General features: G+C 42.3%; 1 protein-coding gene across 1 annotated transcript in view; it reads right to left on the bottom strand.

Annotated features, from left to right (window-relative positions):
• Dgki (diacylglycerol kinase iota) overlaps positions 1-27,320 on the bottom strand; it is a 391,316-nt gene that overhangs the window by 154,365 nt on the left and 209,631 nt on the right. The window contains exons 13-16 of the mRNA XM_059257016.1: positions 16,630-16,743; positions 14,861-14,998; positions 11,746-11,824; positions 175-230 (exon numbers count right to left, since the gene is read on the bottom strand). Coding sequence (XP_059112999.1) covers positions 175-230; positions 11,746-11,824; positions 14,861-14,998; positions 16,630-16,743 — 387 coding nt within the window. The remainder of the gene's footprint in view (positions 1-174; positions 231-11,745; positions 11,825-14,860; positions 14,999-16,629; positions 16,744-27,320) is intronic.

Raw genomic sequence — 27,320 nt, forward strand, 5'->3', positions numbered from 1 at the left:
ATTTAAAAAAAATTCTCTCTATTCCATTCCCTGGTGAAGGTTATAAAGAATAACTACATATTAACATAAATGGAAGTGTCTACCATTGCTAATTTTGATGCAGTTAGTTTCTTTAGTATTCAGTGAATTGGCATTAAATAGTATTAATGATTATAAAATGAAATATATACTTACGCCTGCATAGAACATTTTATTTCGAAAACGACTATTGAATTTCTCTGGATTTGCTTCTGTAAAAGATGAGAGGCAGATGTGTTATATATGAAAGATTAGCTCTGTTTTCTTCACATCTGGCCTCTACCCTGAAGACCCACTAGATCCAACTCTGCTATGACGATTCCCTCAGGTCCAGGCCAGTTGCTCCAGTTCCCCAGTAACACAGCTGTAGCTAGCTATCTGGTGATAGGAAGTTCAGCTCAAGCCAGTAGCACTGGTGCGAACTGGACTGTGTTTGTAATGCTGATCTTCAGGTCCCAGCCACCCCGGGCTTTACTGAAATGTCTGAGTATGAGGTCCAGGAACGGTGGTTTGACAAGCTCCCCAAGGTGCACTCACAAACACCAAAAGCAGAGACTTCTCTTTTCAACTTGTTTTGAATCAGAGGGATTTGGGACAAGGATGGACAAGAAAGAAAGCAAGAGATCTGGGGATGTGATTATTCTCACTGTCGATCTATGAGGGTGTGGCTTCTGTAAACTATGTGTAAAGCTTCAAAATGCAGTTAAACAGGATGGATTTGAAGAAGCATTAATAGAAATTTGTTTTCACATTTTGAGAATACTCCAAACCCACTCCCTTATGTGTGATAAGCCTTTGAAGAAATGGAAGTGAATGAGAGTTTTAAAAGGTAGGGAGGGAGATAAGGAGGTGGGGAGGGAGACAAAGAGAGTTGGAGAGAGAGGGAGGAAAGGGCAGGGGGCGGGGGAAGCTCCTGAAAAGACTTATCATATTACAGAAAGGTTCTGTATGAAAAATGATTTAATTTTCAGTTTGCCTCTTCTGTTATTTAGCTCAAAGAGCCAAAAAGATGAAATAATCCATATCAGAGAATTTTCACAGGAATTCAGGGGCTAAGAAATGTCCACATGAAATATAATTTCCTCAAATGTTTCTCTCTGATGCAATTCCAGAGTCTCACTACACAATCTACTGGTCTACCTTAGCCCTCTGGCTTTATACCCACCCACCGGTGGTTTCTTCTTAGGCTCGGTCTTCCTCCCAGTCATTTCTCCCTAGACAGCCAGGTGACTAAAGCAAGCTCTCCCAGTCCTAACACTGTCTAAAAACAGCATTCAACATGCCCTGTCAAAATGAGGGAACATAGGAGTTCACTCACCCACACTGGTCCTAGTAAAGCATATAGGACCTCAAGTAAAAGTCCTACACAATGCTTACTGGATTATTTTCAGGATTCTTAGAGTCAACTAATAATTGCACGTGACACAGAAACTGGGGAAAGAATTGAAAACTTAACTAGGAAGAGAAGGGGGGGTTTGTAGATTGGTTCTCAACAGCTAACTTCAGCTATGTGGTTTCGGAGTCACAAAGCTTTCCTAAATACTGTTCTACTCTTCTATCCAACAATATTCCCTGATCCTACACACAAAGCAGAGCAAAATGTTATGAGGAATAACAAACAAAATATAAAATGGTATTAATTGCTCTTTCTCTTGCCCTGTTACACTTAACCTCTTTTTAAGATTTACTTTATTATTTATTTATTCATTTATTTATTTAGTGTATGTATGTCTGTGTCTGTGTGTGTGCCTGTCTGTGTGTGTGTGTGTGTGTGTGTGTGTGTGTGTACCTACAAAGGCCAGAAGAGGGTGTCAGATCCCCTGCAGTTGGAATTATAGATGATTGTGAGCTACGTGATGTGAGCGCTGAACTCCAGTGCTCCTAACCACTGAACCATTTCTCCATCTCTGGGCTACTCACTTGTTTAGAATCAACTTGCTTGGCTTCCACTTTCTTTTTGGGTTGCATCAGCTTTCTTGTTTTATAAAACTAGAAGTAAAATGAGAATTTTCTTTTTTTGGCACTGTGTCTGAGTACATGAGCTCTAGTTTGAAAACAAAACAAAAAACTCCAGTCTACCTATCCAACAAGTTATAAAAAAAAAAGAAAAAAAGGAAATGTCAGCCAGCCACAGTTCTAGTGTAGAACTTTCTCAATATACTGATGCCCACAGCTATTAAGTGAATCCTAAACCAACCAGCCACTGACATTTATGTGCTTTATAACTTATACTCTGGAAATATTCACAATTCTATGTGGTTTTTCTATGAAACTCGATTTTTTAATAAAACTAAAAAGAAGATTCATTTTCTCCAAAGGTAGACTATTTCCCATAAGACCACCAAAATGGGATAAAATGGAGAAATAAACTGAATTTTTAGTGACTTAACTCACACCTTAGATGAAAATGGTCACCGCAGATGTAATTTAGCTGGAAGTAATAAACTTTAACAGGTCCATCGAGACACCTAACATTCAGAGAGCTGTTAGAAAGACATAAGAGGAAGAGATGGGGAGTCGCTCATACATCTTGACCTTAAAGGTTTAAGAGGAATCCTGCTAGTCCCAGGACAATGCACTTCCAAAGGCTGCTGGGTAAGCATTCTACATCTAAGCCACATTCCTAGTCTCGTTTTCCTTTTTTGCAGCTTCTATGTAAGCAAACATGAGACTCAGAAAGACAACTCAGCTCGAGCATAGAAGAAGCTGAGCCTACTGCTGGAACTGGGTCACCTCCCACCAAGGCCAGGCCACAGAGGCAGCCAAGGAGGCAGAGGATGGCTTGCAAATGCAAACAGCAGGGCTCAGTCATGTCCATCGCTGTAAGAAGGAAGGACCGGATGGCTGAGTGTGCTTATGCGCATCATACAGAGTTGATGAACCTTTAAGAAGAACCAAGAGTGTGGACATCCCTCTCGACCTTCCACACCATCAAGAAAGAAAGAGAGAATAAAGATTTGGGAAGGGGCCAATGAGAAAGTTCAAGGGCTCGTTCCTTCAGGAAGTTATGTCTGTTATGTGATGTGAGGTAAACATGAGAGGCTAACAGTATCAACACCTCTGCTGGAAGGATCTGGGATTCACTGTTTGAATTCCTGGGTTATCTGTTCTCCTTCTTCACAGGAAGTGGGTGTGAGACAGCAAGACCCACTCACTATCTTTCTAGTCCATTATTCTGTTTACAATGTGACGTCATCAGTTTCCTGTTCCTATCATAAGAAATCATGACCAATTTGAAATATTCAAACACCATTTGTCGATTTGCCTATAATTCTCCTGGTCAGAATTCTAGAATGGGCTCCCCTGGAGCCCCTGCTGAGGGTTTGGGAAGGTGACATACTGTGACACCCTCAGTGAGGAGTCCTGGGAACCATTTTCTGGTTATTTGGGTTGTTGGTAGAATGCACACCCTGGAGGCTGCAGAGCTCTCTGGTGGCTGCTGAAGGCCGCTCATTCACACTAATGGAGTGCTCATTCACTGCCTGTGCTCTTGGGTTCTGATCCCTGCCACAGTCAACACCAGTGCATCAAATCCTCGTATACTGAATCTCTCTGACTTCTCCTTCTGTCCTCTACTTCTGCTTTTAGGAGTTCACACGATTATACTGGGCCCACACAGATCAACTAAGAGTGTCTTCTGACATTGAAGTCAGCTTTGCCTAGCTTTGCTTACATGAGTAAAGTTCTTCTGTCACACTGGGCAAAAACCACAGGTGTGACCCCAGGTGACAACTGCCATGGGAGGCAAAACTGCCCAAGTCCCCCCTTCTAGCCCTCATGACTCACATTCCTCCTAGTTGAAAAAGGCAGTTAATACCTAAGAGGTCCCCAAGGGTCCCAGTTCACTATACTATCAACTTAAAAATCCCAAATCTTCTCTAAATCTGATTATCTCAAACCTTCTCTTTTCTCTAAAGTATCTAAATGATTTGTATCTAATTATAATCTGTTTATAATGATGATGGAGTTCTAGGTGTAATCCATTAAGCCGATTAGAAATGTTAGTCCCATCCTTAAATACAGCACAAAGGCAGGGTATGTGCCATCAGACTGTGGACCCTTAAACACTGCTTCTCTCTGGGACTGGTCTTGCAGGTTTAGTTGCCAGTCCATTGCAAGTACTTATTTCAGCCCAGCTGTTACCTCCCATGTCTTGAGTGGGTCTGATGAAAACATGCTAGTGTATTTAGCACCATTTACTCATCCTTCCTAAGTTTTGTGTTTACCCCTCTTCCTGCTCTAGCCATTAGTAGCCCTTCATACATTGCATCTATATCAAAAATGCAGAGAGTGCAGGAAGTGTGATTCCTGTGGTGTCCATGGTGCTTTCTGTATACAGGCATACAGTGCTGGGTATACAAACATTTACAGAGCATAGAGCCGCACATACAAATCATATCTAAATTTCTAGCCAACAAAAGCATATACTTTTAATAACCTTTAGAGTTGCAAAGTGTCTCAAAGATGAGTTAGTTTTCAATAAAATTTCCTACGTGTTTATTTCCCTACAGGCTTGAAGACAGCCCATACCTGTAGTTAAATAGTTCAGAGAGTTATTGTCACACTGTTTTATTGTCACTGATATTGTCACCACCCAATATCACCACACTCCTCAGAAGGCCTAGTAGTTCCATTTAATGAAAGGGTGCAAATGGAATGTATACTGGCTTACCTCCTCAGATATTCCATTTATATCAATTATTATAATGCAAAAAATCAGCAGTCTGATAATCTAAACATGCAAATTTGTAAAGATTTTTGGCCACAACTCATTGGTGAAAAGCTCCCAGGTTACAAACATATTCCTCTCTAAAATAACACATGAAAACAGAATCACAAAACCATTTCATGTAGAATCCTGCCATGGATTTCCAACAGAGTGGGAACAGGTTTACAGGAGGGTTTGGAGAAAAGAAAGGGGCAAAATACTGTAATTATATTAATTTCAAATGCAAAAAAAAAGAGCTGTTGTTCAACAATGCTTTTAAAAAGGCATTGAGATGATTTAGACAATATTTCAGACAAAACTTACAAGCTTTAGGAATATTTGTTTGTTTAGTTTATGTGTATGTGTGCACACTTGTGTGAGTTCATGTGCAATGTGTGTGAGAACTTGCCTGTGGAGGTAAAAATATGCCACCTGATTCCCCTGGAATCCTTTTAGGTGATTGTGAGCTGCCCAATGTAGATGCTAGAAAGTAAGCCCAGGTCTTTAGCAAGAGAAGTAAGCACTCCTAACCACTGAGCCAACATCTCTCCAGCCCCTATGCAGTTGTTTTTGTTGTTGTTGCTTTGTTTTTAAATTCAGTATATAGAATAAAAGATAAGCAGCCGAGCCTGGTGGCGCACAACTTTAATCCCAGAACTCAGGAGGCAGAGACAATAAGATCTCTGTGAGTTCAAGGCCAGCCTGTCTACAGAGCAAGTTCCAGGACAGCCAGGGATGTTACACAGAGAAATTCTGTCTTGAAAAACCCCAAAAAAGACAAGCTATCTTTTCTCATCAAAATGTGAAATAAGTAGTTGAAAATGTCAGTACATTTGTTACTTACATTTCATAAATAATACAATGCAATCTTACTGATCCTAAAGAAACCTTCGAATCTAGAGTTGTTAAACATAAAGGTCCTTAGTCTCCCTTCACTTTCACTACCTAAAAATGGACAAAGACTGGTTAAAACCTGCTCTATGTCTATATCTAGTTGGATCCGACTTGCCTTTGATGACACACTGAAAAGGGAATCAGCTCACACTCAAGGTGGAGTGACGTGAGCCCAGATGCATGTGCATAAGAGAAAATCATCCTGACCGTTCAGAACTGGATCACGGCACTCACACTATCTATATGAACAGTTTTCCAATCGGTTCCTTGGCAAGCAAGGCCCTACACACTGGAGTTTTTCAGCTCGCAATCATTACCAGTACCTAAGCACACATATATAGATTCAGTTTGCCCATCCATATCACACTCCTCCTTTGCTCTAGTTTTGAGTTCTTGACTAGCTCATAAACAAATGCAGTTTGCCTGAGGCACATGAGGAAGGCATTAGCAAGTATAAGTATTATAGCAGTCACGAAATATTAGATATAAACACCCCAAGGAACTCACACATCTGGCATACTTTTTCCATTGGATACTTACTCAATTTTTACATTTTTATTATTAGTTATAGTTAAAAATGAGTTTCATTATGACATGTTCATAAGTGTATGTAATATATTTTGATCATACTCACCCTCCATTACCATGTTCCCCTTCCACTGAACCTTCCTCTTCCCAACTAATCTCTCTTCTACTTGTGTGAATTTTCTTAAAGATGTGTCTGTGTGTCTGTGTCTGTGTGCGTATGCGTGTGCGTGTGCATGTGTGTGTGTGTGTGTGTGTGTGAGAGAGAGAGAGAGAGAGAGAGAGAGAGAGAGAGAGAGAGAGAGAGAGAGAAAGAGAGAGCTTGAGTTTTATTAGTGTTTCTCACAGGATCATGGGTGAGGATTTGTTTACAGGACCCTGAACACCTTACCAGTAGTTACACCAGTGAAGAAAATGTCTCCCCCACCCCCATCAACCATCAACTGCCTCAGGGAGTGGCGGAGCCTTATGAGCCTCTCTCCTCTCCATAATGGGATGCAGATGGGCTCAACCTTGTGCCAGTCTCACATAGGAAATCACAGCTGCTATGTGCTCAAGAATGCAATGACCACTCATGCATGCCCAGAAGACGTGTTCCACAGCACTCCACTCCTTCCTCTGAATCTTGCATCTTCTCCATTTAACTACTCCAGAAATCCAAAACAAAATGCCATAATCTATGCGTACAGTTACATGACCACTTTGTAATTCAAATTTTATATACTAAAATTTTAAAAATTCCTTCTTTTCAATATCAACTCCTATTAAGGACATTTTTTTAAAAATGCCCCTTATCTTTTAAAATACTGTTTTTCCCAGTATCATTTTTCAAGCACTGTAGAAAAGTCATTCATTGTACATTCTCTTTCCATCTAACTCATGCTGAGGACAAGCAGGTGTGTTCCTCTGTAATCTTCCTTCCCGCCTGATACGTTTACCTGTATTCATTCTTATCTATTTTCACATGTCTCTCTTATCTTCCATGCATATTACCCTGTTTGCACAACTCATCTATATATTCCTTCTATTGATATTTTTTTTTTATTTTAATCAATGGGCCTTATCCTCCAAAGGAACATTCTGGTACTGTAACAAACACTTTCTGACACCATTGGACTGTGAGCTGGTAATAAAAAATAAATAAATAAGAGGGGGAGACAGGTCTGAAAATGAAAGGTAAGATATCATTGGAAGTGTCTTGGCATGTACCCAGGCTCACTGTCACACCACCTTTAGGTGTGAGCTGATTTTTTTTCTTTTAAAAACGATGGCATCCCAAGCAGTGAGGGTTAAAATCAGTTGAATCAAATCAGCACACGAACACCCAGTGTTTTTATCAGTCCTTCTGCCTGTGTAGTAGTGTGATGACCGCATGTTACAGGAGCACACTGAAATGATGAATGGCTTTCACACAGAAATTCAAGATAGAAGGTTTGAGATGGTGAGGACTTTTCTAAGACAAGCTGTCTAAGCTTTGGTGCCTCAACCAGGGGCCTTGTGCAGCATCTTCAGCAAGGATGAAATTTAGCAAAACTGTCACACATAACAGCCTCTTAAAGGAAATTTTCTGTGATACCAAACAGGGAAGTCACAGTCCTTTGAGTCACACTATCTGCATGCCTCTGTATATTTAGTGAAAGTAGTAAATTCTAAATTGATTTAAATGCAGCCTCCTCTAGAATCGTAAGTGTATCTCCTGACCTTGTGCATAAGGTTCAGCTCCTCTGAATCATAATTTTAATGAGGCAGTGATATGGAAGCAGCTGATCTCCAACTAAAAGTTTGATGTGTCTAATATCCATGTCCAAAGAGTGACAATCTCATTCCCACGGCTGGTGAAATGAGACCTGAGTTTGTCACTGACAGCTATAATCACTGTTAACACGCCTGAACATTAATGTATTGGGATATTTTCTATGTACTCCCTCAAGCACTGTGATAACCCGGCACTGATGATGACGTCCTAGGCAATACTCCAAGTGAAAATTACATGACCAACCTCATTATAGCTCCAAATCCTCTCCCAAACACTTTGCTTTCTGATGCATAAGTAGCAAGCATTCGTCCAGGAATGCTCTGGCCACTTTGGGAAGAATCGGCACTCTGTTTCCAACCAAGTGAGGTATACTTTCAATCTCATCAAATATAAAGACTCAGACTATTACATGTACCCCCTTTATCCAAAAGTCAAACAAAATACTAAGAATGCCTCTACTCCCTGCCTGACTTGCAACTGATAATTCTAAAGCCATCTGCATAGCAACAATTCTAATAAGCTGTCCCGAAATTAAAGTGATTTTAATTGTCCCTTCTAAAAGAAAGACTACATAAGTAGATATGCTAAGAACTGTCCATTTGATGGGATGTTTCCCATCTATGCCAAAATTTCTCTCCACAGTTACTTTTTAAAATTCTGCCTTCGTGCAATTGATAGTTGTTATCCATTACAAGTAGATGGGCTGGCATAATTCCCATTTAGAGTAACATATTTTCATGATATTATTCATACTTTTTTTTCACAATGGCTCTCACGAGACTTTGAGTCACCCTTAAGGTATTTTGCAGCCAGTTACACAACTTTTGTCTTGAAGCCTCAAATTGCAAGCAGGTGGAGCTCCCAACATCCCCAATCCTAGCTGAGGATCCTAGCTAAGAAAGGGAAAGTGAATCTTCTTTGGAGGTATGTCCCAGGGAAATTTGTCCATGTGTCCATGAATGGCCCCACATGCATGTGCACGTGGCCAATACTCATCAGACTCAGTGGGTGAGGGGGAGAGAGGGGACACAAAGATGCAAGTATTGGAGGATATGTTATGGGCACAGGCGGTCCAGGGGGAGAGAAAGGGAAGAGTGAGGGGTTCATATGCTTAAGGCGCGCGTGCGCGCGCGCGTGCGCGCGCGTGCATGCGTGCGTGCGTGTGTGACATATATGTGTGTCATATATACATATATATGTGGGTGTGTCTCATATATATATATATATATATATATATATATATATATATATGCGCTGACTGTCAAGAATAAGTAAAAATATTTTAAAAATAAAATAAAACACTAAGCCTTATCAATAAACTTCCAAGGTTAATGCTTAGAATTTGGTATCTGTTAGTCAAATTGGTCTCCTTTCCCAAAATTCTTTTGTAATCTGCATTCCTTTGTACTGTGGTGTCTCTCTGTGTTCTCCTCATTCTGATGCATAAAAATTCCTTCTTAGTACAAAGGTGTATATTATTAGAACAACTTTCAGTATTATTAGGCCCCAAATCAGGTTCTCTTGAATGAGCTTACTCAGGGCCACTTACTCAATTAGGCCTCTTCACGCCAGAATGCCTAGTTTTGAAAATTCTTGTATTTGTGATACTGTGTCACTTTAGAGATATTGTTAAGAAATTCAGGAATCTTATTATTAAGAATTCCAGATGCACAAGACCTTAAAGATAAGGAAATAAGGAGAAATATGCTAGGAACCAGAAAATGCTTACTGTTTACTGGCCAAATAAACTCTCTTTAAACACAGGAAGAAAAGCATGTCACAAACAGAGGTCCTACATAGGGCCCTTGAATAACTCTTTCCCATGACTAGGTGGTGGCAGGAATGTGCCAATTTGGGGATATTTCCAATTTGGAACATTTAAAGTTTTTTGTTTTTTTTTGTTTGTTTGTTTGTTTTTTTTATTTTCCATCCATTCTGCCTGTGACTTCCTAGCCTTTCAGAGAGGAAGCACAAAGGACGGTTCCTTCTTCACCTGGTACTGCTGTTCTTCCTTGATGCAGAATTCAACTCCACAGACACTTTCTCCTAATCGCCTTAGTGAAGCCTGAAGGACCAGACTTGCTGGGCCCAGTGAGGGTTTCACAGGGATGTGCTTCAGCTATATTTTGAATTCTAATGGTCTGAACTTTAGTGCTCCACTGTGGATGTCTAGTGTGTAAGAGTTAGATTTTGCTTTGCCTGGTAAGCACAATCTGAAGTTTGGGGTTCTAGTTTTCGGTACTCTGTGTTTCAAGTTTGGGGTTCTGAAACCACTTGAGCTCTACAGAGCCCGCAGGAAAAGAAGGCAACAGTTCTTCCCTAATGACTTTGACTTTCATCTCCCAAGTTTGAGACCTTGCATAACTATGTCGCAGTTACATCTAAACACACTCACGGGGAACTAGGTACCGACACACCTATAGATCAAGGACAAAGCAGAGGCATGGAGTATACACCCACAGACAGAGTGCAAGAGATGGAGAGATGGAGGGAAGGAGGGAGGGGGAGGGGAGAGAGACAGAGAGAGAGAGAGAGAGAGAGAGAGAAAGAGAGAGAGAGAGAGAGAAAGAGAGAGGTGGAGGGCAGAAAGAAATCATGACAACCTATATCCTAAATTTTCTCTGTTCTGAATGAGAACTATTTCATCCTTTTCTCACGTATATCTAAATTTATTTTTATGATATATAATATTGTTTTAATTTTTCAAATACTTTTATCCTTTGAAAATCCATGTGTGTATAGGATGTATCAGGCCTGTGCCCACCTCCACTCCCCCACTTTGCACTCCCTAGGCCTACCAGCACTTCTTCTCTCACGCTTATGTGTAATCCACTGAGTCCACTTAGTAATTAGTGCTGTACATGGATGTGGAACTGTCCACTGTGTCTTGCCCAACCTACCAGGGACCACAACCCCACAGAAAGTGTTCTCCCTTCCACAGCAACCATCAGCTGCCAGTTATCTAACTCGCTTCCAAAACTTGTTCTCCGAGAGTCTTGGACCCACATCTTCTCACACAGGGAGCTGCTACAGCCTCATTCCCCCTTGCCTCACCCAGTGAAGGTCCCAGAACCTTCCTCGCTACCTCTCCACCATCACACTCCTTCCTCTCAAACAAAAAGTCCCATAGTCCCTCTGTTGTGTCGACATGGCTGTTTCTTTCCTCTTCCTCTTACCTATCACAATGCAAGGGCTCTGATATACATATTAAACTTGAACCTCTGGTGGCTTGTGACGGAAGCTAAGTGCATCCTAGTTAGTAAAGAAATCTTTATCCAAGAATTCTATTTCCTTCAGAATTTCCATTCAACAGATCCTCTGGGAGACCTTGATTTGGGGGATGTGGGGATGCAGGGATGCGGGGTGGCTTGGGAAAGAGGGCTGGGGGGGTGGGAGGAAGCAGGAGGGGGTATCTGTGGATGGTATGTGGAGTGAGTAGAAAATTTCTTAATAAGGAAAAAGAATATATATTATATATATAACATATATATATAAAAGAATTTCCATTCAAAGTGGGAGAGGCATGTTAGTGGCAGGGAACTCGCCTGTCACGTGCAAAGCCCTGGTTTGGATCCTCAGAACACAGTATAAGAGTCAAACTTAAAGATTAACATCCCATGACTTAGAGTGGACCTCTGTCCCTGCCCTTGAGCTTGTAGACAGCTAGGTCTGGAGGACTGTATGTACAGCAAGCTCCCCTCTGGTCCAGCTCCCAGGGTCATCATGAAGGAGAACAAGAGGGAAGCACAGTGCAGGCATGCAGGTGATGTGCAGGCAATGGGGAACGTATAGAACATGGCTGGAAATTTCCTCCCAGGGAAATGGAAATGGGACATGTCCTTACCTCGGGATTCATGGAACTCCAGGGTGACGTGGGCATCAAATCCGAGGCTGAAGTAATTATTGAAGACATTCAGAGGAAGCTGCAAGAATAGAAGAATATGAAGGCAACATTATTCACAGCCAAGTAGAAGACACCAACCTAGACCCCAAGACCAGACCCTATCTCTGGGGCAGCCTGTGGGACACAGATCAGTCATATCTCACTGTAGAGCGTGTTTATGTCCAAGACATAGGGGCTCCTGAATTAACTCATTAGTAAAAGCTCAGATCAAGAAATCTCACAACTCATAAATCATAAGAAAACAAGGGACACAAACACAAATGACTAAGGAAGAGCCATTCTTGTGCACAGTGCAGCGACATAAACTGGGGGGTGCTCATTTGTAACAATCTTGCTACAGAGAGAGATGGATTCCGTGAATTTAGAAAATAAACGCAATTGCGAGATCCAGTCCAATTTCCCCAATCAGTGGATGTGCCGTTTTCAAGAGTTTTATATTCCACACATAAATACTGCAGCCTGAAATAAACATGTAATCTATTTTTAAAGGTTTTTTGTTTTATTTTCACAAATCTCATACAAGAAATAAAGCAGTGAGAGTCAATTTGATTTGTATCAGTCATTGCTGATAGAAAAAGGAAGCAACAGCCATACACACACACACACACACACACACACACACACACACACACACACATATATATGTTTCATATATATGAAAAATATATAAAGGCATATAATTCAGATTCCCACTTAATTGGTTGAACCTATATCTTTAATAGGACAACCACACCAACCATATAGAGCACATGTAAGCTCTAGCTTTTTCTCCTATGCTCTCTGACCCTGACTTTTCTTGTGAGCCAGCAAGAAGGAATGCTGTGAAGCCTGAGAGGCCCCATTGAAATTGTAAACATGATGTCGTCTGAAAGATCCAGTTCAATATTAGAACAACCAGAGAAGCATATAGAAAGTGCAAGAAAGGAAAGGAGAATTCCCCCGCATTTCTTTCCATGGCTCAGGATGTAAGATAAATACTAAACTAAAACAGGCAATATCCCTAGACAATTGTCAGGTTTATGGTCCAAATTGAATTGTATGCTTTTGTTATTAGAAGTAAGTGTTGAAGCCTTTAAAGTTCCAAAGTCTTTTGTATTGTCCCATTAAAAGAGAGGGCAGAGGAGGACAGCCTTGCTTTCTGTCTCTGATGAAAAGAAAGGGGGACCCTGCATCGAAGCCCCTGAGACTGACCCTTGATGGGTCAGGGGCTGCATTGGCCCTTAGAATTGGTTTCAACAAACTCCAGAGTAGAGAAAAACTCAAGCTACACAGCCATGCCAAAACCATGTCTAACTCTCTTGGCTTCGTATTTGAGAATGTCCAGTCCCAGCACTTAAACAAAACCCCAGCCCCTGTAAGGACAGCACAGTGATCGTGCCAAGAGCACAGAAACATTCTACCATTTATATTACTTTGGCTACAATTCTAACCCGTGTCTTAGCAGCCACTGATAGCTAAGGAAAACATCTGGTCACAATTCCCTAAGCAATATTCCAATTTAGTCTGTTTTTAAGATATTCACATTTTCCAGGAAAATGTGCCCCAATTTTCTACAGATCCCCAAACCCCATTCCCAAAGCCCTTTAATTATCTGGATTGACGTTCTCTGGCTGCATCAAGATGTCTTTCCATTTCTCAAGCTTTTGGGAAAAGAGTTCAATTGTAGGCCTAGCCAGTCCACATTTAGCAGAATGGCCTAAATTTTTCCATTTCCGTAGAAAGCCCCCCTTCCTTCTACTTTGGTGGTTTTTCTATACAATCTCAATTAAGTCAAATAAACAGTTAAAAGTATCATATATGTTTATGTTTAAACAATGTTCAATTGTGAACTCAACTTCACGTGAGCAATCCTGATGTCTAATAGAAGATTTATTAATTTGAGGAGTGGAGTTTAGGTGGAAAACAGTGGAGATGAGGAGAGATGTTTAATCCAAACAAGACACTTGAGTGTCTAACAAAATCATTCAGGACTGTGGTGAACAATAACTTGGGCTCAACAGATGGATCCAAACTAGCAAGGATGTTACTTGAAGTGCAGGTGCAGGTGCCTTACCCCTACGTTAACTTACTTCAAATCTCTGGAGAGAGACATAATCTTCATTCTAACAAGTGTACCAGGAGACTCTTAAGCCTTTGCAATGGAGGACACATTATCATGGAAGAAAAGCAAGAAGTTACATGGAGGGCCTGTCTACTCAGTCACATACCAAGTCAATCAGAGATCCAGGTCAAAACTTAAGACTCAGGTGCTGAAGTAAGGCTGCTCAGTAGTTTATTTACAATGATGGTCTTGGTTTGGCTTAGGTTGTCTTTACCATAAATGCTCAGTCACCAAAGAAAACTCCCAAGACAGACTACTTATTTAGACCATTTCAAGTCCCAAGTAGATGAGGCAATTGGCTACACAAAAGGGATGTTTGATGTCAGGCCAGCAAGGTCTAAGGGTTTCCTCCTGCTGGAAGATCATGTACCTAATGCTTAGGTGCATACATATACTCCATCTTCTCATAAGCTGTTTGCATCTAGCTCAAGAGATTAACAAATGTTTACATGCTTTCCCAGTGTGGAGCTGAAGACAGAGAACAGGTCCCTGAGCTCTGGAACAAGGATAATATCTGAATCCTGAAGGATCTGTGGAGCGGGAACAGGGAGGGAGGTGGTGACAATATACTCGAAACCTTAAGAGCCGGAGTCCCAAAGCTATCCTGTTATCTTTTAGAAGGCAGAAGCCATGAGTGTGTCTTGAGGAACGTGTGTCTTATCGCTCAGGTCACTGCCCAGTGCTCCATCAGCAGAAAAAGAATATCTCTTCCCCTCTGCCTCCCCCTCCTCTTGCTATTTTTATTTATTTGTATACATATGTGTGAGTGCACATATATGCAAGTGTCTACAGAGGTCAGAAGAGGGTGTCAGATCCCCTGGAGCTGGAGTTTCAGGCAACTGTAAGTCACCCAACACAAGTGCTGGGAACTGAACTCCAGTGCCTCTGCAGGACCAGTGAGTGTGCCTAGCTGCCGTACTATCTCTCCAGTCCTCAAGGGAAGAACTGTCTAACCTTACACACGCCATCTTCAAGTTCTTCAGGAGGCAAGTCCGGGTTTCTCTCCACATGAAGGTTCCAGCGATCCAACTGAACAATGGTGCCATCTTCCACCTGGCACAGGATCTTAGAAACAGGCTCATCGGTGTAGCCCTGAGGACAGAATCAGAGCACAGACCCTCGCTGTCTGGATCAGAAAGCCACAGTCAATGCCACAGCAAGGCAAGGCAGAGTCGGCCATAGTCCTGCTGGTTTTAAATCATGAAGGCTGGAAGAGTGAACTGTGTTTCCCCTTCTTGGTACGTTAAAGATAATGCTTAAAAGAAAGTGCACGTAAGCACCAGCTTTGCCTGATCTGAGCTGAGGAACAACCTGCCAGCTGGGCGTGTGCTGTATTGTATTGCTGCTTTTACTGGAGTGAACAGCAAGATTCCCTCTCGCTGTTGGAATTTGGGGTCATACACAAGTATGTGTGGGAAAGGGAGGGAGCACAAAGGAAGACTGAAGGTCCTCTCTCATCCATCAGTCCTTGACTTTGTGCTGGGAGGCCACCAATCTGAGGCGTGAGGCAAGTCCGCCCGAGGAGCAGGGCTGAGGAGAGCAGCACTCTCCCAGAGAGCTGTTAGTGACAGCATGGCCAGTCAAGGTGGTCACACACTGGATTTGGATAGGAGCAACTGACATGAGTGACAGGTTAGTTGTTTCTTGTAAGTGCGCTTGGTTTTATTTCAGCTACTTAAAAAGGAAAAAAAAAGTAAAGAAAAATATAACAACTAACAGTACTTTGATAAATTAATTCTGCTACAAGCTGGGTCAGTGTCTGCTATGAATCTGAAGGTCACTGTCCTAAAAAACAGAGGCCAAGAAATGACCTGGTAAGAGGAGCTAGGAAGTTGGCAAGCAGACATGTTAGTATCTTTTAAAAATATTTTAATGTATTCTCCCACAATGGCATACATGTATAAAATGTATTTTGATCATACTCACCCCCCCACTACCCTCTGCTATTCCCCTTCACTCCCTCTGACCTCTTCTTCTCCCCAAGCCCTTTGCCAATTTTCATGTCTTTTTTTTAATGGTCCATTGAGTTTAATTAGAATTTCTTGGATGATCATGGACGTGAAGTTATTAACTGGAGCATGAGCTGTTTACCAGGGACCGTACCACTGAAGAAAAATTCCTGCCCCAGCAGCCTTTAATGCCAATAGTTCCTGGGCTAGGCATGTTAGTATCATGTGGCTTCTAAATCTTAGTACACTAAGATAAATATACATATAAAATGGCCAGGTAGTGACAGGCAGAGACTTCCCTCACAACTTCCAAAGAATGGTCCAGCATGGGAAGGGCAATAGTATCATCCAAGCTACAATAACAACCATCAGAAAATCTCCATGTTCAAAAGAAGTAGTGCCTGTCTCAAACAATAGGTCTGAAATCTAAACCAGATTTGCAATTATGGCCAGGGCTAAGGGTCAGGATGAATGCAAATTTGCAAAACTGTTTCACATGAACACGTGAGGCCAACCCACCCAGGATGTCCCAGCAGATACCTCAACAATCATGCTGTCTGTGTACTAACCATGTGTTTGTCTCATACCCAAAGTCCCCCTCCCTGACTGATTCTAAGTCTAAACTGAAGAAGCTACAAGTAAACAGACAATTCAAGTCCCAAGTCTAACTTGTCCCTGGACTGCCATGGCTTACTGCTTCTAGCAGTGAGCACAGAGTGACCTGGGGGTATGGTTTGCTCCTCCATCGTAGGGGCAGCCACCTCCACTTCTTACCCCTCCCCAGTTGAGCGTCCGAGCCAGGTCATTCCCAGTCCCCAGTGGAAGGACCCCCACAGGAGGCTGTGGACTCAGCTGCAGCTCATCCAGGATGGAGAGGATCCAGCCCACCTACAGACACATTGGGGACCAGAAGAGAGAAAAGAAAGACAATAAGTCACCAAGAAGGCACTTACAGGAGGAGGCTGGAAAGGTCAGAATTCTTAAAACATATGCTTAATCTAGCAATTAGGAAACAAAAAGCCAACTTACTTCAAGTGGTTTCAAAATGGCCAACCCCTTAATAGGAAAAAGACCGCTTTGTGCACAGACTATTATATGAGCAAATTAGGACCCATTCATCTACATGTTTATCTAGACATGTATTTTAAAATTTAGGAGAATTTAAGGCTATTTAAGGGGTAATATAACACAGCATCAGAGAGAATACAAAATTCAGAAACAGACTAAATTTCAATGCTGGCTCAGACAGACTGCAGAACCTTGATTAAACTGCATAACTTCACAGAGACTTATTCATCTGATTTTCAAAATAAGATAATGATACCCACCTCACAGGACCATTTACAACTTAAACTGCAATGCATGTAAAGACCAGAACCTTGCCTATGGCCCATGCAGGCATTCATTAGAAGACAACCCTCCACACCATCATTTTGGAAATTCATAGTGTTTTCTTAACTGTTCCTAAACTCTCTTTAATGATTCACTATGAAAACATAATTATGCGTGGACTTAGTGTCTAATATAAATTTAGGCAGAAAGGATACCCTTGTACACTAGAATCACCTGCCCCACTTAATCTTTGTTCTAGGAGAAATAATGCTTTGAATATAGCTATATTATATTTTAGACAAACAGCTCCAAACCCAAAGACAGCAAAAAGAAACTTACAAATCTTTATGATGTCACACAGACCCATGTTCCATAGGTCTCCCATTTTCAGCTCTGACTTTCACAGTGGAACTACAAATGTCATGAAGAGCTACTTTAAAAGTGATGAATGACTTCAGTTCCCCCATTGCATACTAACCAATTTTATCTCAAGCTTAGAAAAGAAAGTCTTGCTATAAACTATATAATTCTTGGCCTATTCTCTGATAGAAGAGCTTTATTGTCTTACTGGTTCATTCAAGAGCTCAACAAAATAGTGGCACATCTTTACTCTATACTTGTATGAGTGCTGTGATTTTTTAAAACAACATGCTAGCAGTGCATTTAATGAACACTGCCAACTACATGCACAACAGAGCAGAGCAGCTGAAATACAGAGATTAATGAGTTGGGCTATGCTAGATAAAACAAAATGGCTGCCCTCAGAGTTCACACCAATAAAAGATGGTACACTGCTTATAATCTCCATGCTATCCCCGAGCAATAACAAATCATGTTATTAAAATTCAAAAAATGTCAGAATGAAGCCATTAATAATATGTTAACATAAAATGACTCTATAAGATAGTTTAATTTTAGTTTCCACTTTATAAGAGAGTTGAATGGTGAGTGGCATTAGTGTCACACCATTCATACATTAAAACTGCCATTCATAATTAGATAAGACTAACACCAGTGAGGATAGTCTCATCACTACTGCAAGGTAACAAGTTTTCATGAAGAGGTGAGTGTAACTGGGCCTGCTGGCACATGCCTACAATTCTGAACTCCTCAGGAGGCTGAGGAAGGAAGATGGCGAGTGAGACTAGCCTAGGCAATGTGTAAGACCCTATCTCAAGAAAAAAATAAAATAAGGAGGTGTCTGGGATATAGCTCAATGGTAAATCACCCGCTAGGCACGCCCAAATCCCCATGTGGAGTTCCTAGCACCACGGAATTACTAAACAAATTGCTAATACCAAACTCAGTTCTAGAAACGGCCTGACTATCTTAGAGGCAGCAATATGTGATTTTGGCAACTCTGGAACTAGAGAGAGTCAGAAACAGATGATTCACAGCTAGGCATGGTAGCACTCGTCTGTAGTCCCATTTACCCAGGAGCCTGAGGCAGGGGAATTGCTTGAACCCAGTAGTTCAAGACCAGCCTGGCAACAGAGTGATAGTAACTCCTACCTCACAGAAAGAAAACGGAAAAGGGCTGGGGGGGGGGGGGGGAGAAGTTGTTGAATCAAGTCCAGATGATCTGCAGATTTTTCACCTAGACCCAGAAAGACCTCAGGATTTTTCCACAGCAAATGCAAAGGCAGAGCAAGCGTAGTTCCAACTTTAACTTCGTCTAAAATCCCTTCTCCTCCAGCGACCCCTTCCCAGGATGTAAACCTCGCCACCTACCCATGGAAGCCCAGACGCAGGTTCACTTTCTAGAAAGGCACACCACGGCATTCGCTGAATGTGATTCCCTAAAAATATAGACCTTTAGAAGTGTCAAGAGGCACACATGGACCACCCTTAGATTGTGACCTAGGTTTCTTGAGTGCTTCTTGCACACAGTCCCAGTCAAGTGTTCCATGCGCTAAGCCGGTTCTCACAGCTGTGGTGGATATCGTTTGAGTACCGCTAAAAGCACTGTAAACACAGTGAGGGCTAAAAGCACTAGGAAACTTCAGAAAGCATGTGGAAGTCACCAAAGAGGGCACAAGCATTCAGAATGCTCAAGGCAGACAGAAACAGCACAGAGAAAAACCAGATCTGTAGATATGCAGTAGAACTCAGATTTGAATTCAACAACTCATCCAGATAAGAAAGTGGGAGCTTCCCCAAAACTTCTCTGAGAGATGGTCTTTTCCGTCTTTAGATTTAAGCAAGAAATTGTTCTTATTTCAGTTGGTCAATGTCTCCATTTCCTTTGGGAATAGTTACATGAGTTTACCCTTACAACATCTGATTTTACCCTAAATACAGCAATGACAGATGAATGAGGTGAGAAAGACATATCTTCTTGGCCTTTCGACAAAACACAAAGTGTCAAAGGTGAGGTAAAGGTTTGGGGCAGCCTGTCTCCAGGTCTTAGAAGGAGTGGAGGAATCCAGTTTGCCCTTATCTAATAATGAGGAACGAATGCACCCCCTGCTGGTAGGAGGCTGTACTGGCACAGTGCCCTCGACAGGAGAAAGGATGGCTGGGACAGAGTGCAGATGACCACTGCCTGAGGCCATGGCTGCAGAACTGTGGCTTGCTATGTCTGGTAGAAACTGAGAAAGGCTCTGCCTGGCAAAGAGGCCCACCTCCCAGGATCTCAGCACGGAAGCCTTCACCACTTACAGCAAACCCTGCTCTTGTCTGGTAACTAACTCTTAAGCTGCTCTGTAAGAAAACTAAACAGAGATAGGAAGTGAAAAGCAAACACCTGCCTCTGAACGTGAGCCTCCAAAGAAAACTCCAAATCACCGGAAGGCTCACACGGAAAGGGATGGAAAAGTAAGAGGATTAGCCACCAACTGCAAAGTTACAAATGACTTTGAGAAGTGTCACCTGACTTCCTGTGATGAGTAGAACAGTTGCCAATCAAACCTTCTTAGGCTCAGCTGCCGTCTGCTTTCTCAAAAGAGTTTCCCAAGAGCTCTGCTTGATCTGCGTTCAGCTCCACACAGAGCCCTGGGGGCTTGTGGATTTCATACCCTTGTCTCAAAAGGACTAAGCATAATTCCTCAGAATTGCACACACAAAAAAACGTTTTTCCTTTACAAACTGCATGTGCATGTGTTATGTATGTGCATGCACCTGTATGTGCATTTGTGTATGTGTATGTCCACATGCATGTGTGCATGCACCTGTGTGTATGTGTGCATGTGTATATTTCAATCTCCTTCATTGATCGAATAGTTTTCCTTGACTACAAGCAGCCCATCTTGTATTTCCTTGTTACCATTATCACTGAATGGCATCACATACCTCTTACAACACTTTTATTGTCTTGCTATTCTCAGGGATGCCCACTGTTACACAGACGGCCCTCTGGCTGAGGTGAATCAGCATCTACTCTTGGAGCAGTCCCAAACACTTTTTTTCCCCTTTCCAAGAAGTACGCTGTTACTATTCAACATCCAGTTGCCCAGAAGGCAGCACAGTAGTGGGGCAGAGGGCACAGGAACCAGAATGAGACACTGGCATTGAACCAAGCTCCAGTGGGTACTGGAGTGGACAAGTCACCTAGCACTTTCTCGTCTGTAAAACAGAAAGCAACTGCGCCTGCACTTGACTGTCATTTTCTTCATTAACATGTAGACTTTGCATTGAGCATGGCTGACAAGTAAGAAATGCAAACTAACATTGGCTGCTACATCCAGCTCTACTTTCATTCCCGTCCTCTTACTTCACCAGTGAAGGTCATTGCCTAGAAGCCAAATGCCATCTTCCCACTACTCTACTTGAAGAAAGTTGAGCCCTAAACTTGAAAATCAGCCTCACCCTCACCTGTCTTTAAACCGCAAAGTCTATTTTTTGCAAACTAAAAATAACACCAGAAGCCAAGCTTTCCGGCAACAGTAGTGGCCATCAGAAAGAGATGGACACAAATATGCCAAAGTGGCAGGAGAAATGAAGGATCATGGGTAACACCCTAAGTGTTTGTCCCGATGAAAGCAAAACAAAATTATATAAAAGATCTTCAGGCCCTAAAGCTGTTTTTTCTTTTTTTTTTGGGGGGGGGTGCCTCCCTGGTTGTAATCAGAGGCCTACTGTTGCCGTGATCCCAAAGACTACCAGCTTTCACATAGGTTCCCCATTTTATTGGGCTTTAATGTACCCCAAATTATCTGTGCCAGCCCACTAGCAAGCACTCTTCCAATTCATTATTTAATTCAGTGCAACACACAGCTCTTAATATATTTTCCCCAGAAAGTCATCCTGATTGAGCCCAAATATTTCCAATTTACAGAGTCCTGCCCTTCCTTCATTAGGAGCAGCAGGACTGACAGATTGAGAACACCAGGTCCCCCTGCCTCACCTCGTGCCTGAACAGGCACGGCACTGCAGCAGCAGCTGGCCAATGCTGCCACCACCTGCCTGCGCTCAGCTCTAGCTGTCACAGAAGGACACCAAGTAATCTCTGCCTTCCACGGTGCACTGACATTAGATGGGACTGCGGAGTGTGGATGACAGTGAACTGACATTTTCCTCTAATGGAACAGGCGTACGGTGACTGCCTGGTATGCAGCAGAAAAGAATGAAGGACACATGTATTGGGAGATCAAGGGAGAATGACAGCGACATTCCTCCACTCTCAAAGAAAAGCAAGGCATGACACTGGACTCTGACAGGTACACAGTCTGCCTTAACCCTCTGTATCGAGACCCTAGATTCTGAAGGTTCTGTATCCAGGATTTAAAACACTGTGGACTAAAGTTTTCAAGCAAACATTCATGTCTATAATGCAGGGACAAGTTTTCTTGTCATTGTTCCCTAAAACTGCAGCTATTTGCATGGCATAAGGGGTTATGCATAGCCTAGAGATGATTGGACATGTATACAAGAATATATGTAGGTTCCACACAAATGTTACATCATTTTACATGAAGGACTGTGCGTCAGCCAAGTTATTGTCTATAAGGGGTCCTAAAACCAGTCACCCAGGAAGGCCAAGGGAGAGCTAAACTATCATTTTTCTTTTAATATTTTATATGTTAACTTTTAATTTATGAACTTCACAGCTTACCACGAAGTCTAAAGAAATTTGATTAAAATCAAACCAGGAAAAAAACATCAAGACAAAACAAAGTATAGATTTAGGACATCCATCCACTCCCTAAGGCATGCTGAGGACACAGCATGTGCTTTCTCATGTGAGGGTGGAATAGAGAGAGACAGAGGCCCAGGGAGGAAAGGAGGCCCTGTCACGGTCTTGTCTATATAATTTCTGCCCTGTACTCCCACCCACCCAGAAATAGGGGCCACCTACAACTCTTGATCTAGGAGAGTAAAATGAACAAGAAGTAAGTGTGAAATGAATGGCAAATGTCGACCTAATTGTAGATATTTAATAAGACTCTAGAATAACTAAAGCTGAACTGATGATCCCACCTACTTCCCCAAAGTCAGGAGCCAGAAGGGCAGAGTTCACAGGTCATTCTATAGGGAGCCACAGTTGGGATGCCTGTGGCCGAAGTAGCTGAGTTCATGTACACTTTCATATGTAAGCCGAGTAACCATCACAGGGCATTGGGCAGTGTGGTAGAATCAAAAGTAGACACGTATATACAACTTGGCTGAACAGTGATTATTTCTAGTTTCTAAGCATGAAAGTTTCTGAATACTCTTGAGTTTTTTCTCAGCCTAGGGATCAAAGAGGGAACTATAGCCTCTGACACATACCTATGCACCTCTGATTTAGGCAAACCAGTTCAAAGAGACCACGACTGAACTATCCAAAGACGAAGCCACTGGCCACTGAACAGCAGATCCAAACTGGATGGGTTGCCTATCTGCAGTATCAGTCAGATTTCAAAGACACTGAAAACAGCACATAAAATAGGTCACAGTACATTCATATTTTGCATGTTGGGGTGTTTTCTATCAATCTTAAATGAAATATGAAACAAAATTTGCCAATTCTTTTTCATGTTCCTCTTAAAATGCCTCCTAGAGAAAGTCAAACTACAAATATGGTTTACCCATAATACCCCTGCACAACAGTGTTCTGAGCTACTGTACCTCTGGCTTAGAGGAACCTTAGAGATCTCAACAGTCATCTTTGTAAATTTACAGCATCACAGAAATAGTGGAAAAGCCACCTCTTCCATATCTACTCCCAAGTGCATTTTGGGAGGAGAGATCACCCTCTCTCCCTTGTATGTTTTATTAACATACAATCAAAATAACTGATACTGCAGCCTGAAAACCCTTTCCCAAAATAAGACAAATTTCACATTACACAACATGTTGCACACTTGACATGGTTAGTTAATATGGCAACAGCAGCAGCAGCAGCCAGCAATGTCCCATCTGTGATTCCTCCTTGAGTCTTGTCACCACTCTGCAGAATCCTGACAGCATCTACAGTGACAGATGTGCTCACTAACTGAAGGTGCATACCTCATGTCAAATATGTACCCAACACGTTGGAGAATTAGACTCTACTTGCTTATAAAGCTTGCAATTTCCCTTGTGGATCCACTAGGCTGTCTCGTTATATAAATTCTGCCTCCATGCAAAATAAAAAGCTCTACATTCCAGAGGCTGGAGAGAGGTCTCAGTAATTAAGGACACTGGCTGCTCTTCTGGAGGACCAGGGTTTGGTCCCTAGCACCCACACAGCTGCTCACAACCATCCATAACCCAGTTCCAGGGGAGCCGATGCCTTGGCTCCAGCCATCACCAGGCATGAACCATGGTGTACAGGCATACCTGCAGGCCTGTACAACATTCATACACATAAAAATGTTTAAAATTTCACATTCTGAACCAGTTATCACATATGATAAACATTTCATAAACCTCCTATGTCTTCACAGATGCCTCATTTTAACCTGGGAAGATGAAGTAAAACCGAGTTTATTTAAGGTCGATAATTCAAGTTTTATTCTCAGTGATAGGACCATAGATGCCATTGCTGACAAAAATGATGAGTCTCTGAGGTGCTCCAACCCGAGGGGAACTGTATTGCTTTCCTTTTAGACATGACCATCACAAGTGGCCATGGACCCCACGCACAAATTACTTGTGTATTGTGAGATACAACAAGACAACCAAAGTTAGGAACACAGACGAAGTCCCTAAGAGGAAAAGGAACCCAGCACATTATGAAATGCTCAGTGTTGTGTAGCAGCCATTAACTGCGGTGTATATGATGAGAAGATGGCGGGAAAGACCTCACTAGAGCAGTGGAGGGAGCAAGAGACAGCAGCTCAGGAAGGTCGGGACACTGAGTGCCCGGGCTGAATCTGGCTAGCAGCAGCTCCTCACAACATGACTCAGTTACGCCCACCACTCTGGGTTTGGGGTTTGTTTGGTTTGGTTTTGGTTTGGTTTATGTTTCCAAATGCCCTATTCAGATTGCTTGCTTGCTTGCTTGCTTTTTTTTTAAAGAGATTTATTTATTAGGTATACAGCATGTATGACTGCAGGCCAGAAGAGGGCACCAGATCTCATTACAGATGGTTGTGAGCCACCATGTGGTTGTTGGGAATTGAACTCAGGACCTCTGGAAGAGCAGTCAATGTTCTTAACCTCTGAGCCATCTCTCCAGCCCGAGATTGCTTTCTTGAAGATACCATTATTTCCTGGTCTCCAAGGAATGTCAATTGTTCAGTCTCCTTGTAAAATTTAGCAGCCGCTGTGACTTGAAACCCTTGTTTTCTGGACAGAACAAACTTCTAACTTTCCATCTCTTCTTTTGCCTTTTTTCAGTTTTCTTCAGGGTTAGCTGAAGGTCCATAACTATCTCAGAAGGGTTGGGCTTGGCTGTTGTCCTATCATGTAAGCATTGAAATCCTATTGTTCAAAACATTTACCTGGTTGTGGAGAACGGTTCAGTACTACATGACCTAACACTGTGCTTCTTATATGCATCTGCCTAGTAGAGGAAACAACAAAGGGTGAGGATGGGGGGGTGCAGCAGGGGGATATGGGGTAGGGGGGTTGGGATGTGAGGCTCACTAGTCAGTAAGGAGCTGAAGCTTAGGAATCATAAGTAGGCTATGCATATGGATTTGAGCTAATAAAGAACTTGAGTCCGCATCACCAGACATGTCCTCCAGTTCTATCTGGCTGTCACTGACACTTCAAGGAGAAGAGAGGAGGGCAGGGAGCTGAAGTCACAACAGAAGATCAGTAGATTCTAAGGTAAGGAAGATAACTGCAGCCAACTCATAACGAGTTTCACCTTTCATTAAACATAGTCAACCTGGAAGTTGGTGACACTACAAAGAACATTCTGTATCTAGCACCGGAGGAGTCATCTGGATATAATTCTTAATATAAGAAGCTGGTAAAATTCTATTCTAGTGTTGGAACTTGGAAAATGGTAGCCTGTCCTCACTCTGGCATGTTGAGTGCTTTGAAATGAAAGACACAGAAAGCAAAGATTTCACTCTGACTTTCCTGTCTGTTGACCCTCACTCTTCCCCACGGTGAGTCACAGAAATCAGAATCCCTCCTCTCCAAGGTGACTTATAAGCTAGAACCCCTTTCCCTAAGTCCATAGAGCTTAAAAATACAACTCTAACTTCCCCCTGCCTTTCTGACAGTAGAGCATAAGGGCCACATGCAGAAGGGCTCCTGCCCCACGCCTGGGAGGAAGGAAGGCTACAGAGTCCAAGAAGGATCTGAACATGCATCCTTGCTGGGCATCCCCCTTCAGCCCAGAACCATTAGTCCTCATCAAATCTAAGCAGAGGAGCAATTCATCGTCCCTGCATCTTTAAGTCCCCAGACTTAATGTCAATGAAACTCGGATTAAATAAATTCGCCACAATTTTCCCTGCTTGCTTGTCATCTATTCTGGACATCAGCTATGACCCTTAGAATAGAAAGGAAAGGGGCCACGACCTTTCCACTCCTGTGCTAACATATCCCTAAACATATCTCTGTAGAACCTGTAACCTGTAACCACTGCAGATTTAACAGGCATTGTGGGGAGAAATCCATTACAAAATACAATTTGGAAAAGACAGGGTGGTTTTGTTATCTATTACTGTGAAAGACACCATGACCAAAAGCAACTTGAGGGAGGAAAAGGTTTATTTAGCTTACATATGTCAATCACAATCCATCCTTGGGGGAAGCCCTGACAGGAACTCAAAGAGGGCAGCAACCTGGAGGCAGTAATTGATGCATAGACCAAGAAGGAGTATAGATTATTGGCTTGCTCCCTGTGGTTTGCGAGGCCTGCTTTCTTATACAACCTAGGACCATCTATCCAGGAGTGGCCCTGCCCATAGTGGGCTGGGCCTTCCCACACCAATCATTAATCAAGACAATATCTCACAGACATGCCTACAGGCCATTCTGATGTAAGCATGTTCTCAATTAAGATTCCCTATTCCCAGACATGTCTTGGCTTCTGTCAAGTTGATGAAAACGGACCAGCACACACACTTAAAGCACATATGTTTTTCTTTTATGCTACAAGACATAAAGAATTTTACAAGCTAATAATTGCAAATCTTGACGAATGGCAAACACTATTTTCTCAACTAGGCTATTCCACCAAGCGTCTTGATGGACCAAAAGAACCACTGATACACCCTATTCCATTTTCATTCACTAGCGTATACTATGCATCCAGTGTGGTGTCCTGGGAGGGCTCCCCGGCCTCAGAGAGGAGATTCAGTTGCTACCTTTAAGAATAAAACATCCTAATAAGGGAGATGAAGAGAAAACCAGTGATAGCCCATAAAGCATTCTTAGATTGTGAGACACCAGACTCCAAATCCAGAAGAAAGGTACACACTGCCCTGATTATCCTCACCTTTGCTAAGTACATGAAGACAGAGGCCAAGTGGAGATATAAGTGAGACATGATAAACATGGGCATCTAAGAATAGAATTTAGACCAATTCTATACTTTCCTCAAGAATAAATACCTATGAGGTGCTGGGGAGGTGGATTAGTGGGTACAATGCTTGCTGCACCAGCATGAGGACGTGAGTTGGAACCCCAGTTCCCATAAAATGTAGGATGTAGTTGGTGGTGCATTGGATGCACCTCTGCATTGGGATGGGGAACGGAGGGGCACAAAGATCCTGGGGTTTCTTAGCCATCCAGTCAGCCAAAACAACGTGCTATTGTTCGGTGAG

This window comes from Peromyscus eremicus, chromosome 3 (genome assembly GCF_949786415.1).
Source record: "Peromyscus eremicus chromosome 3, PerEre_H2_v1, whole genome shotgun sequence".
Lineage (NCBI taxonomy): Eukaryota > Metazoa > Chordata > Mammalia > Rodentia > Cricetidae > Peromyscus > Peromyscus eremicus.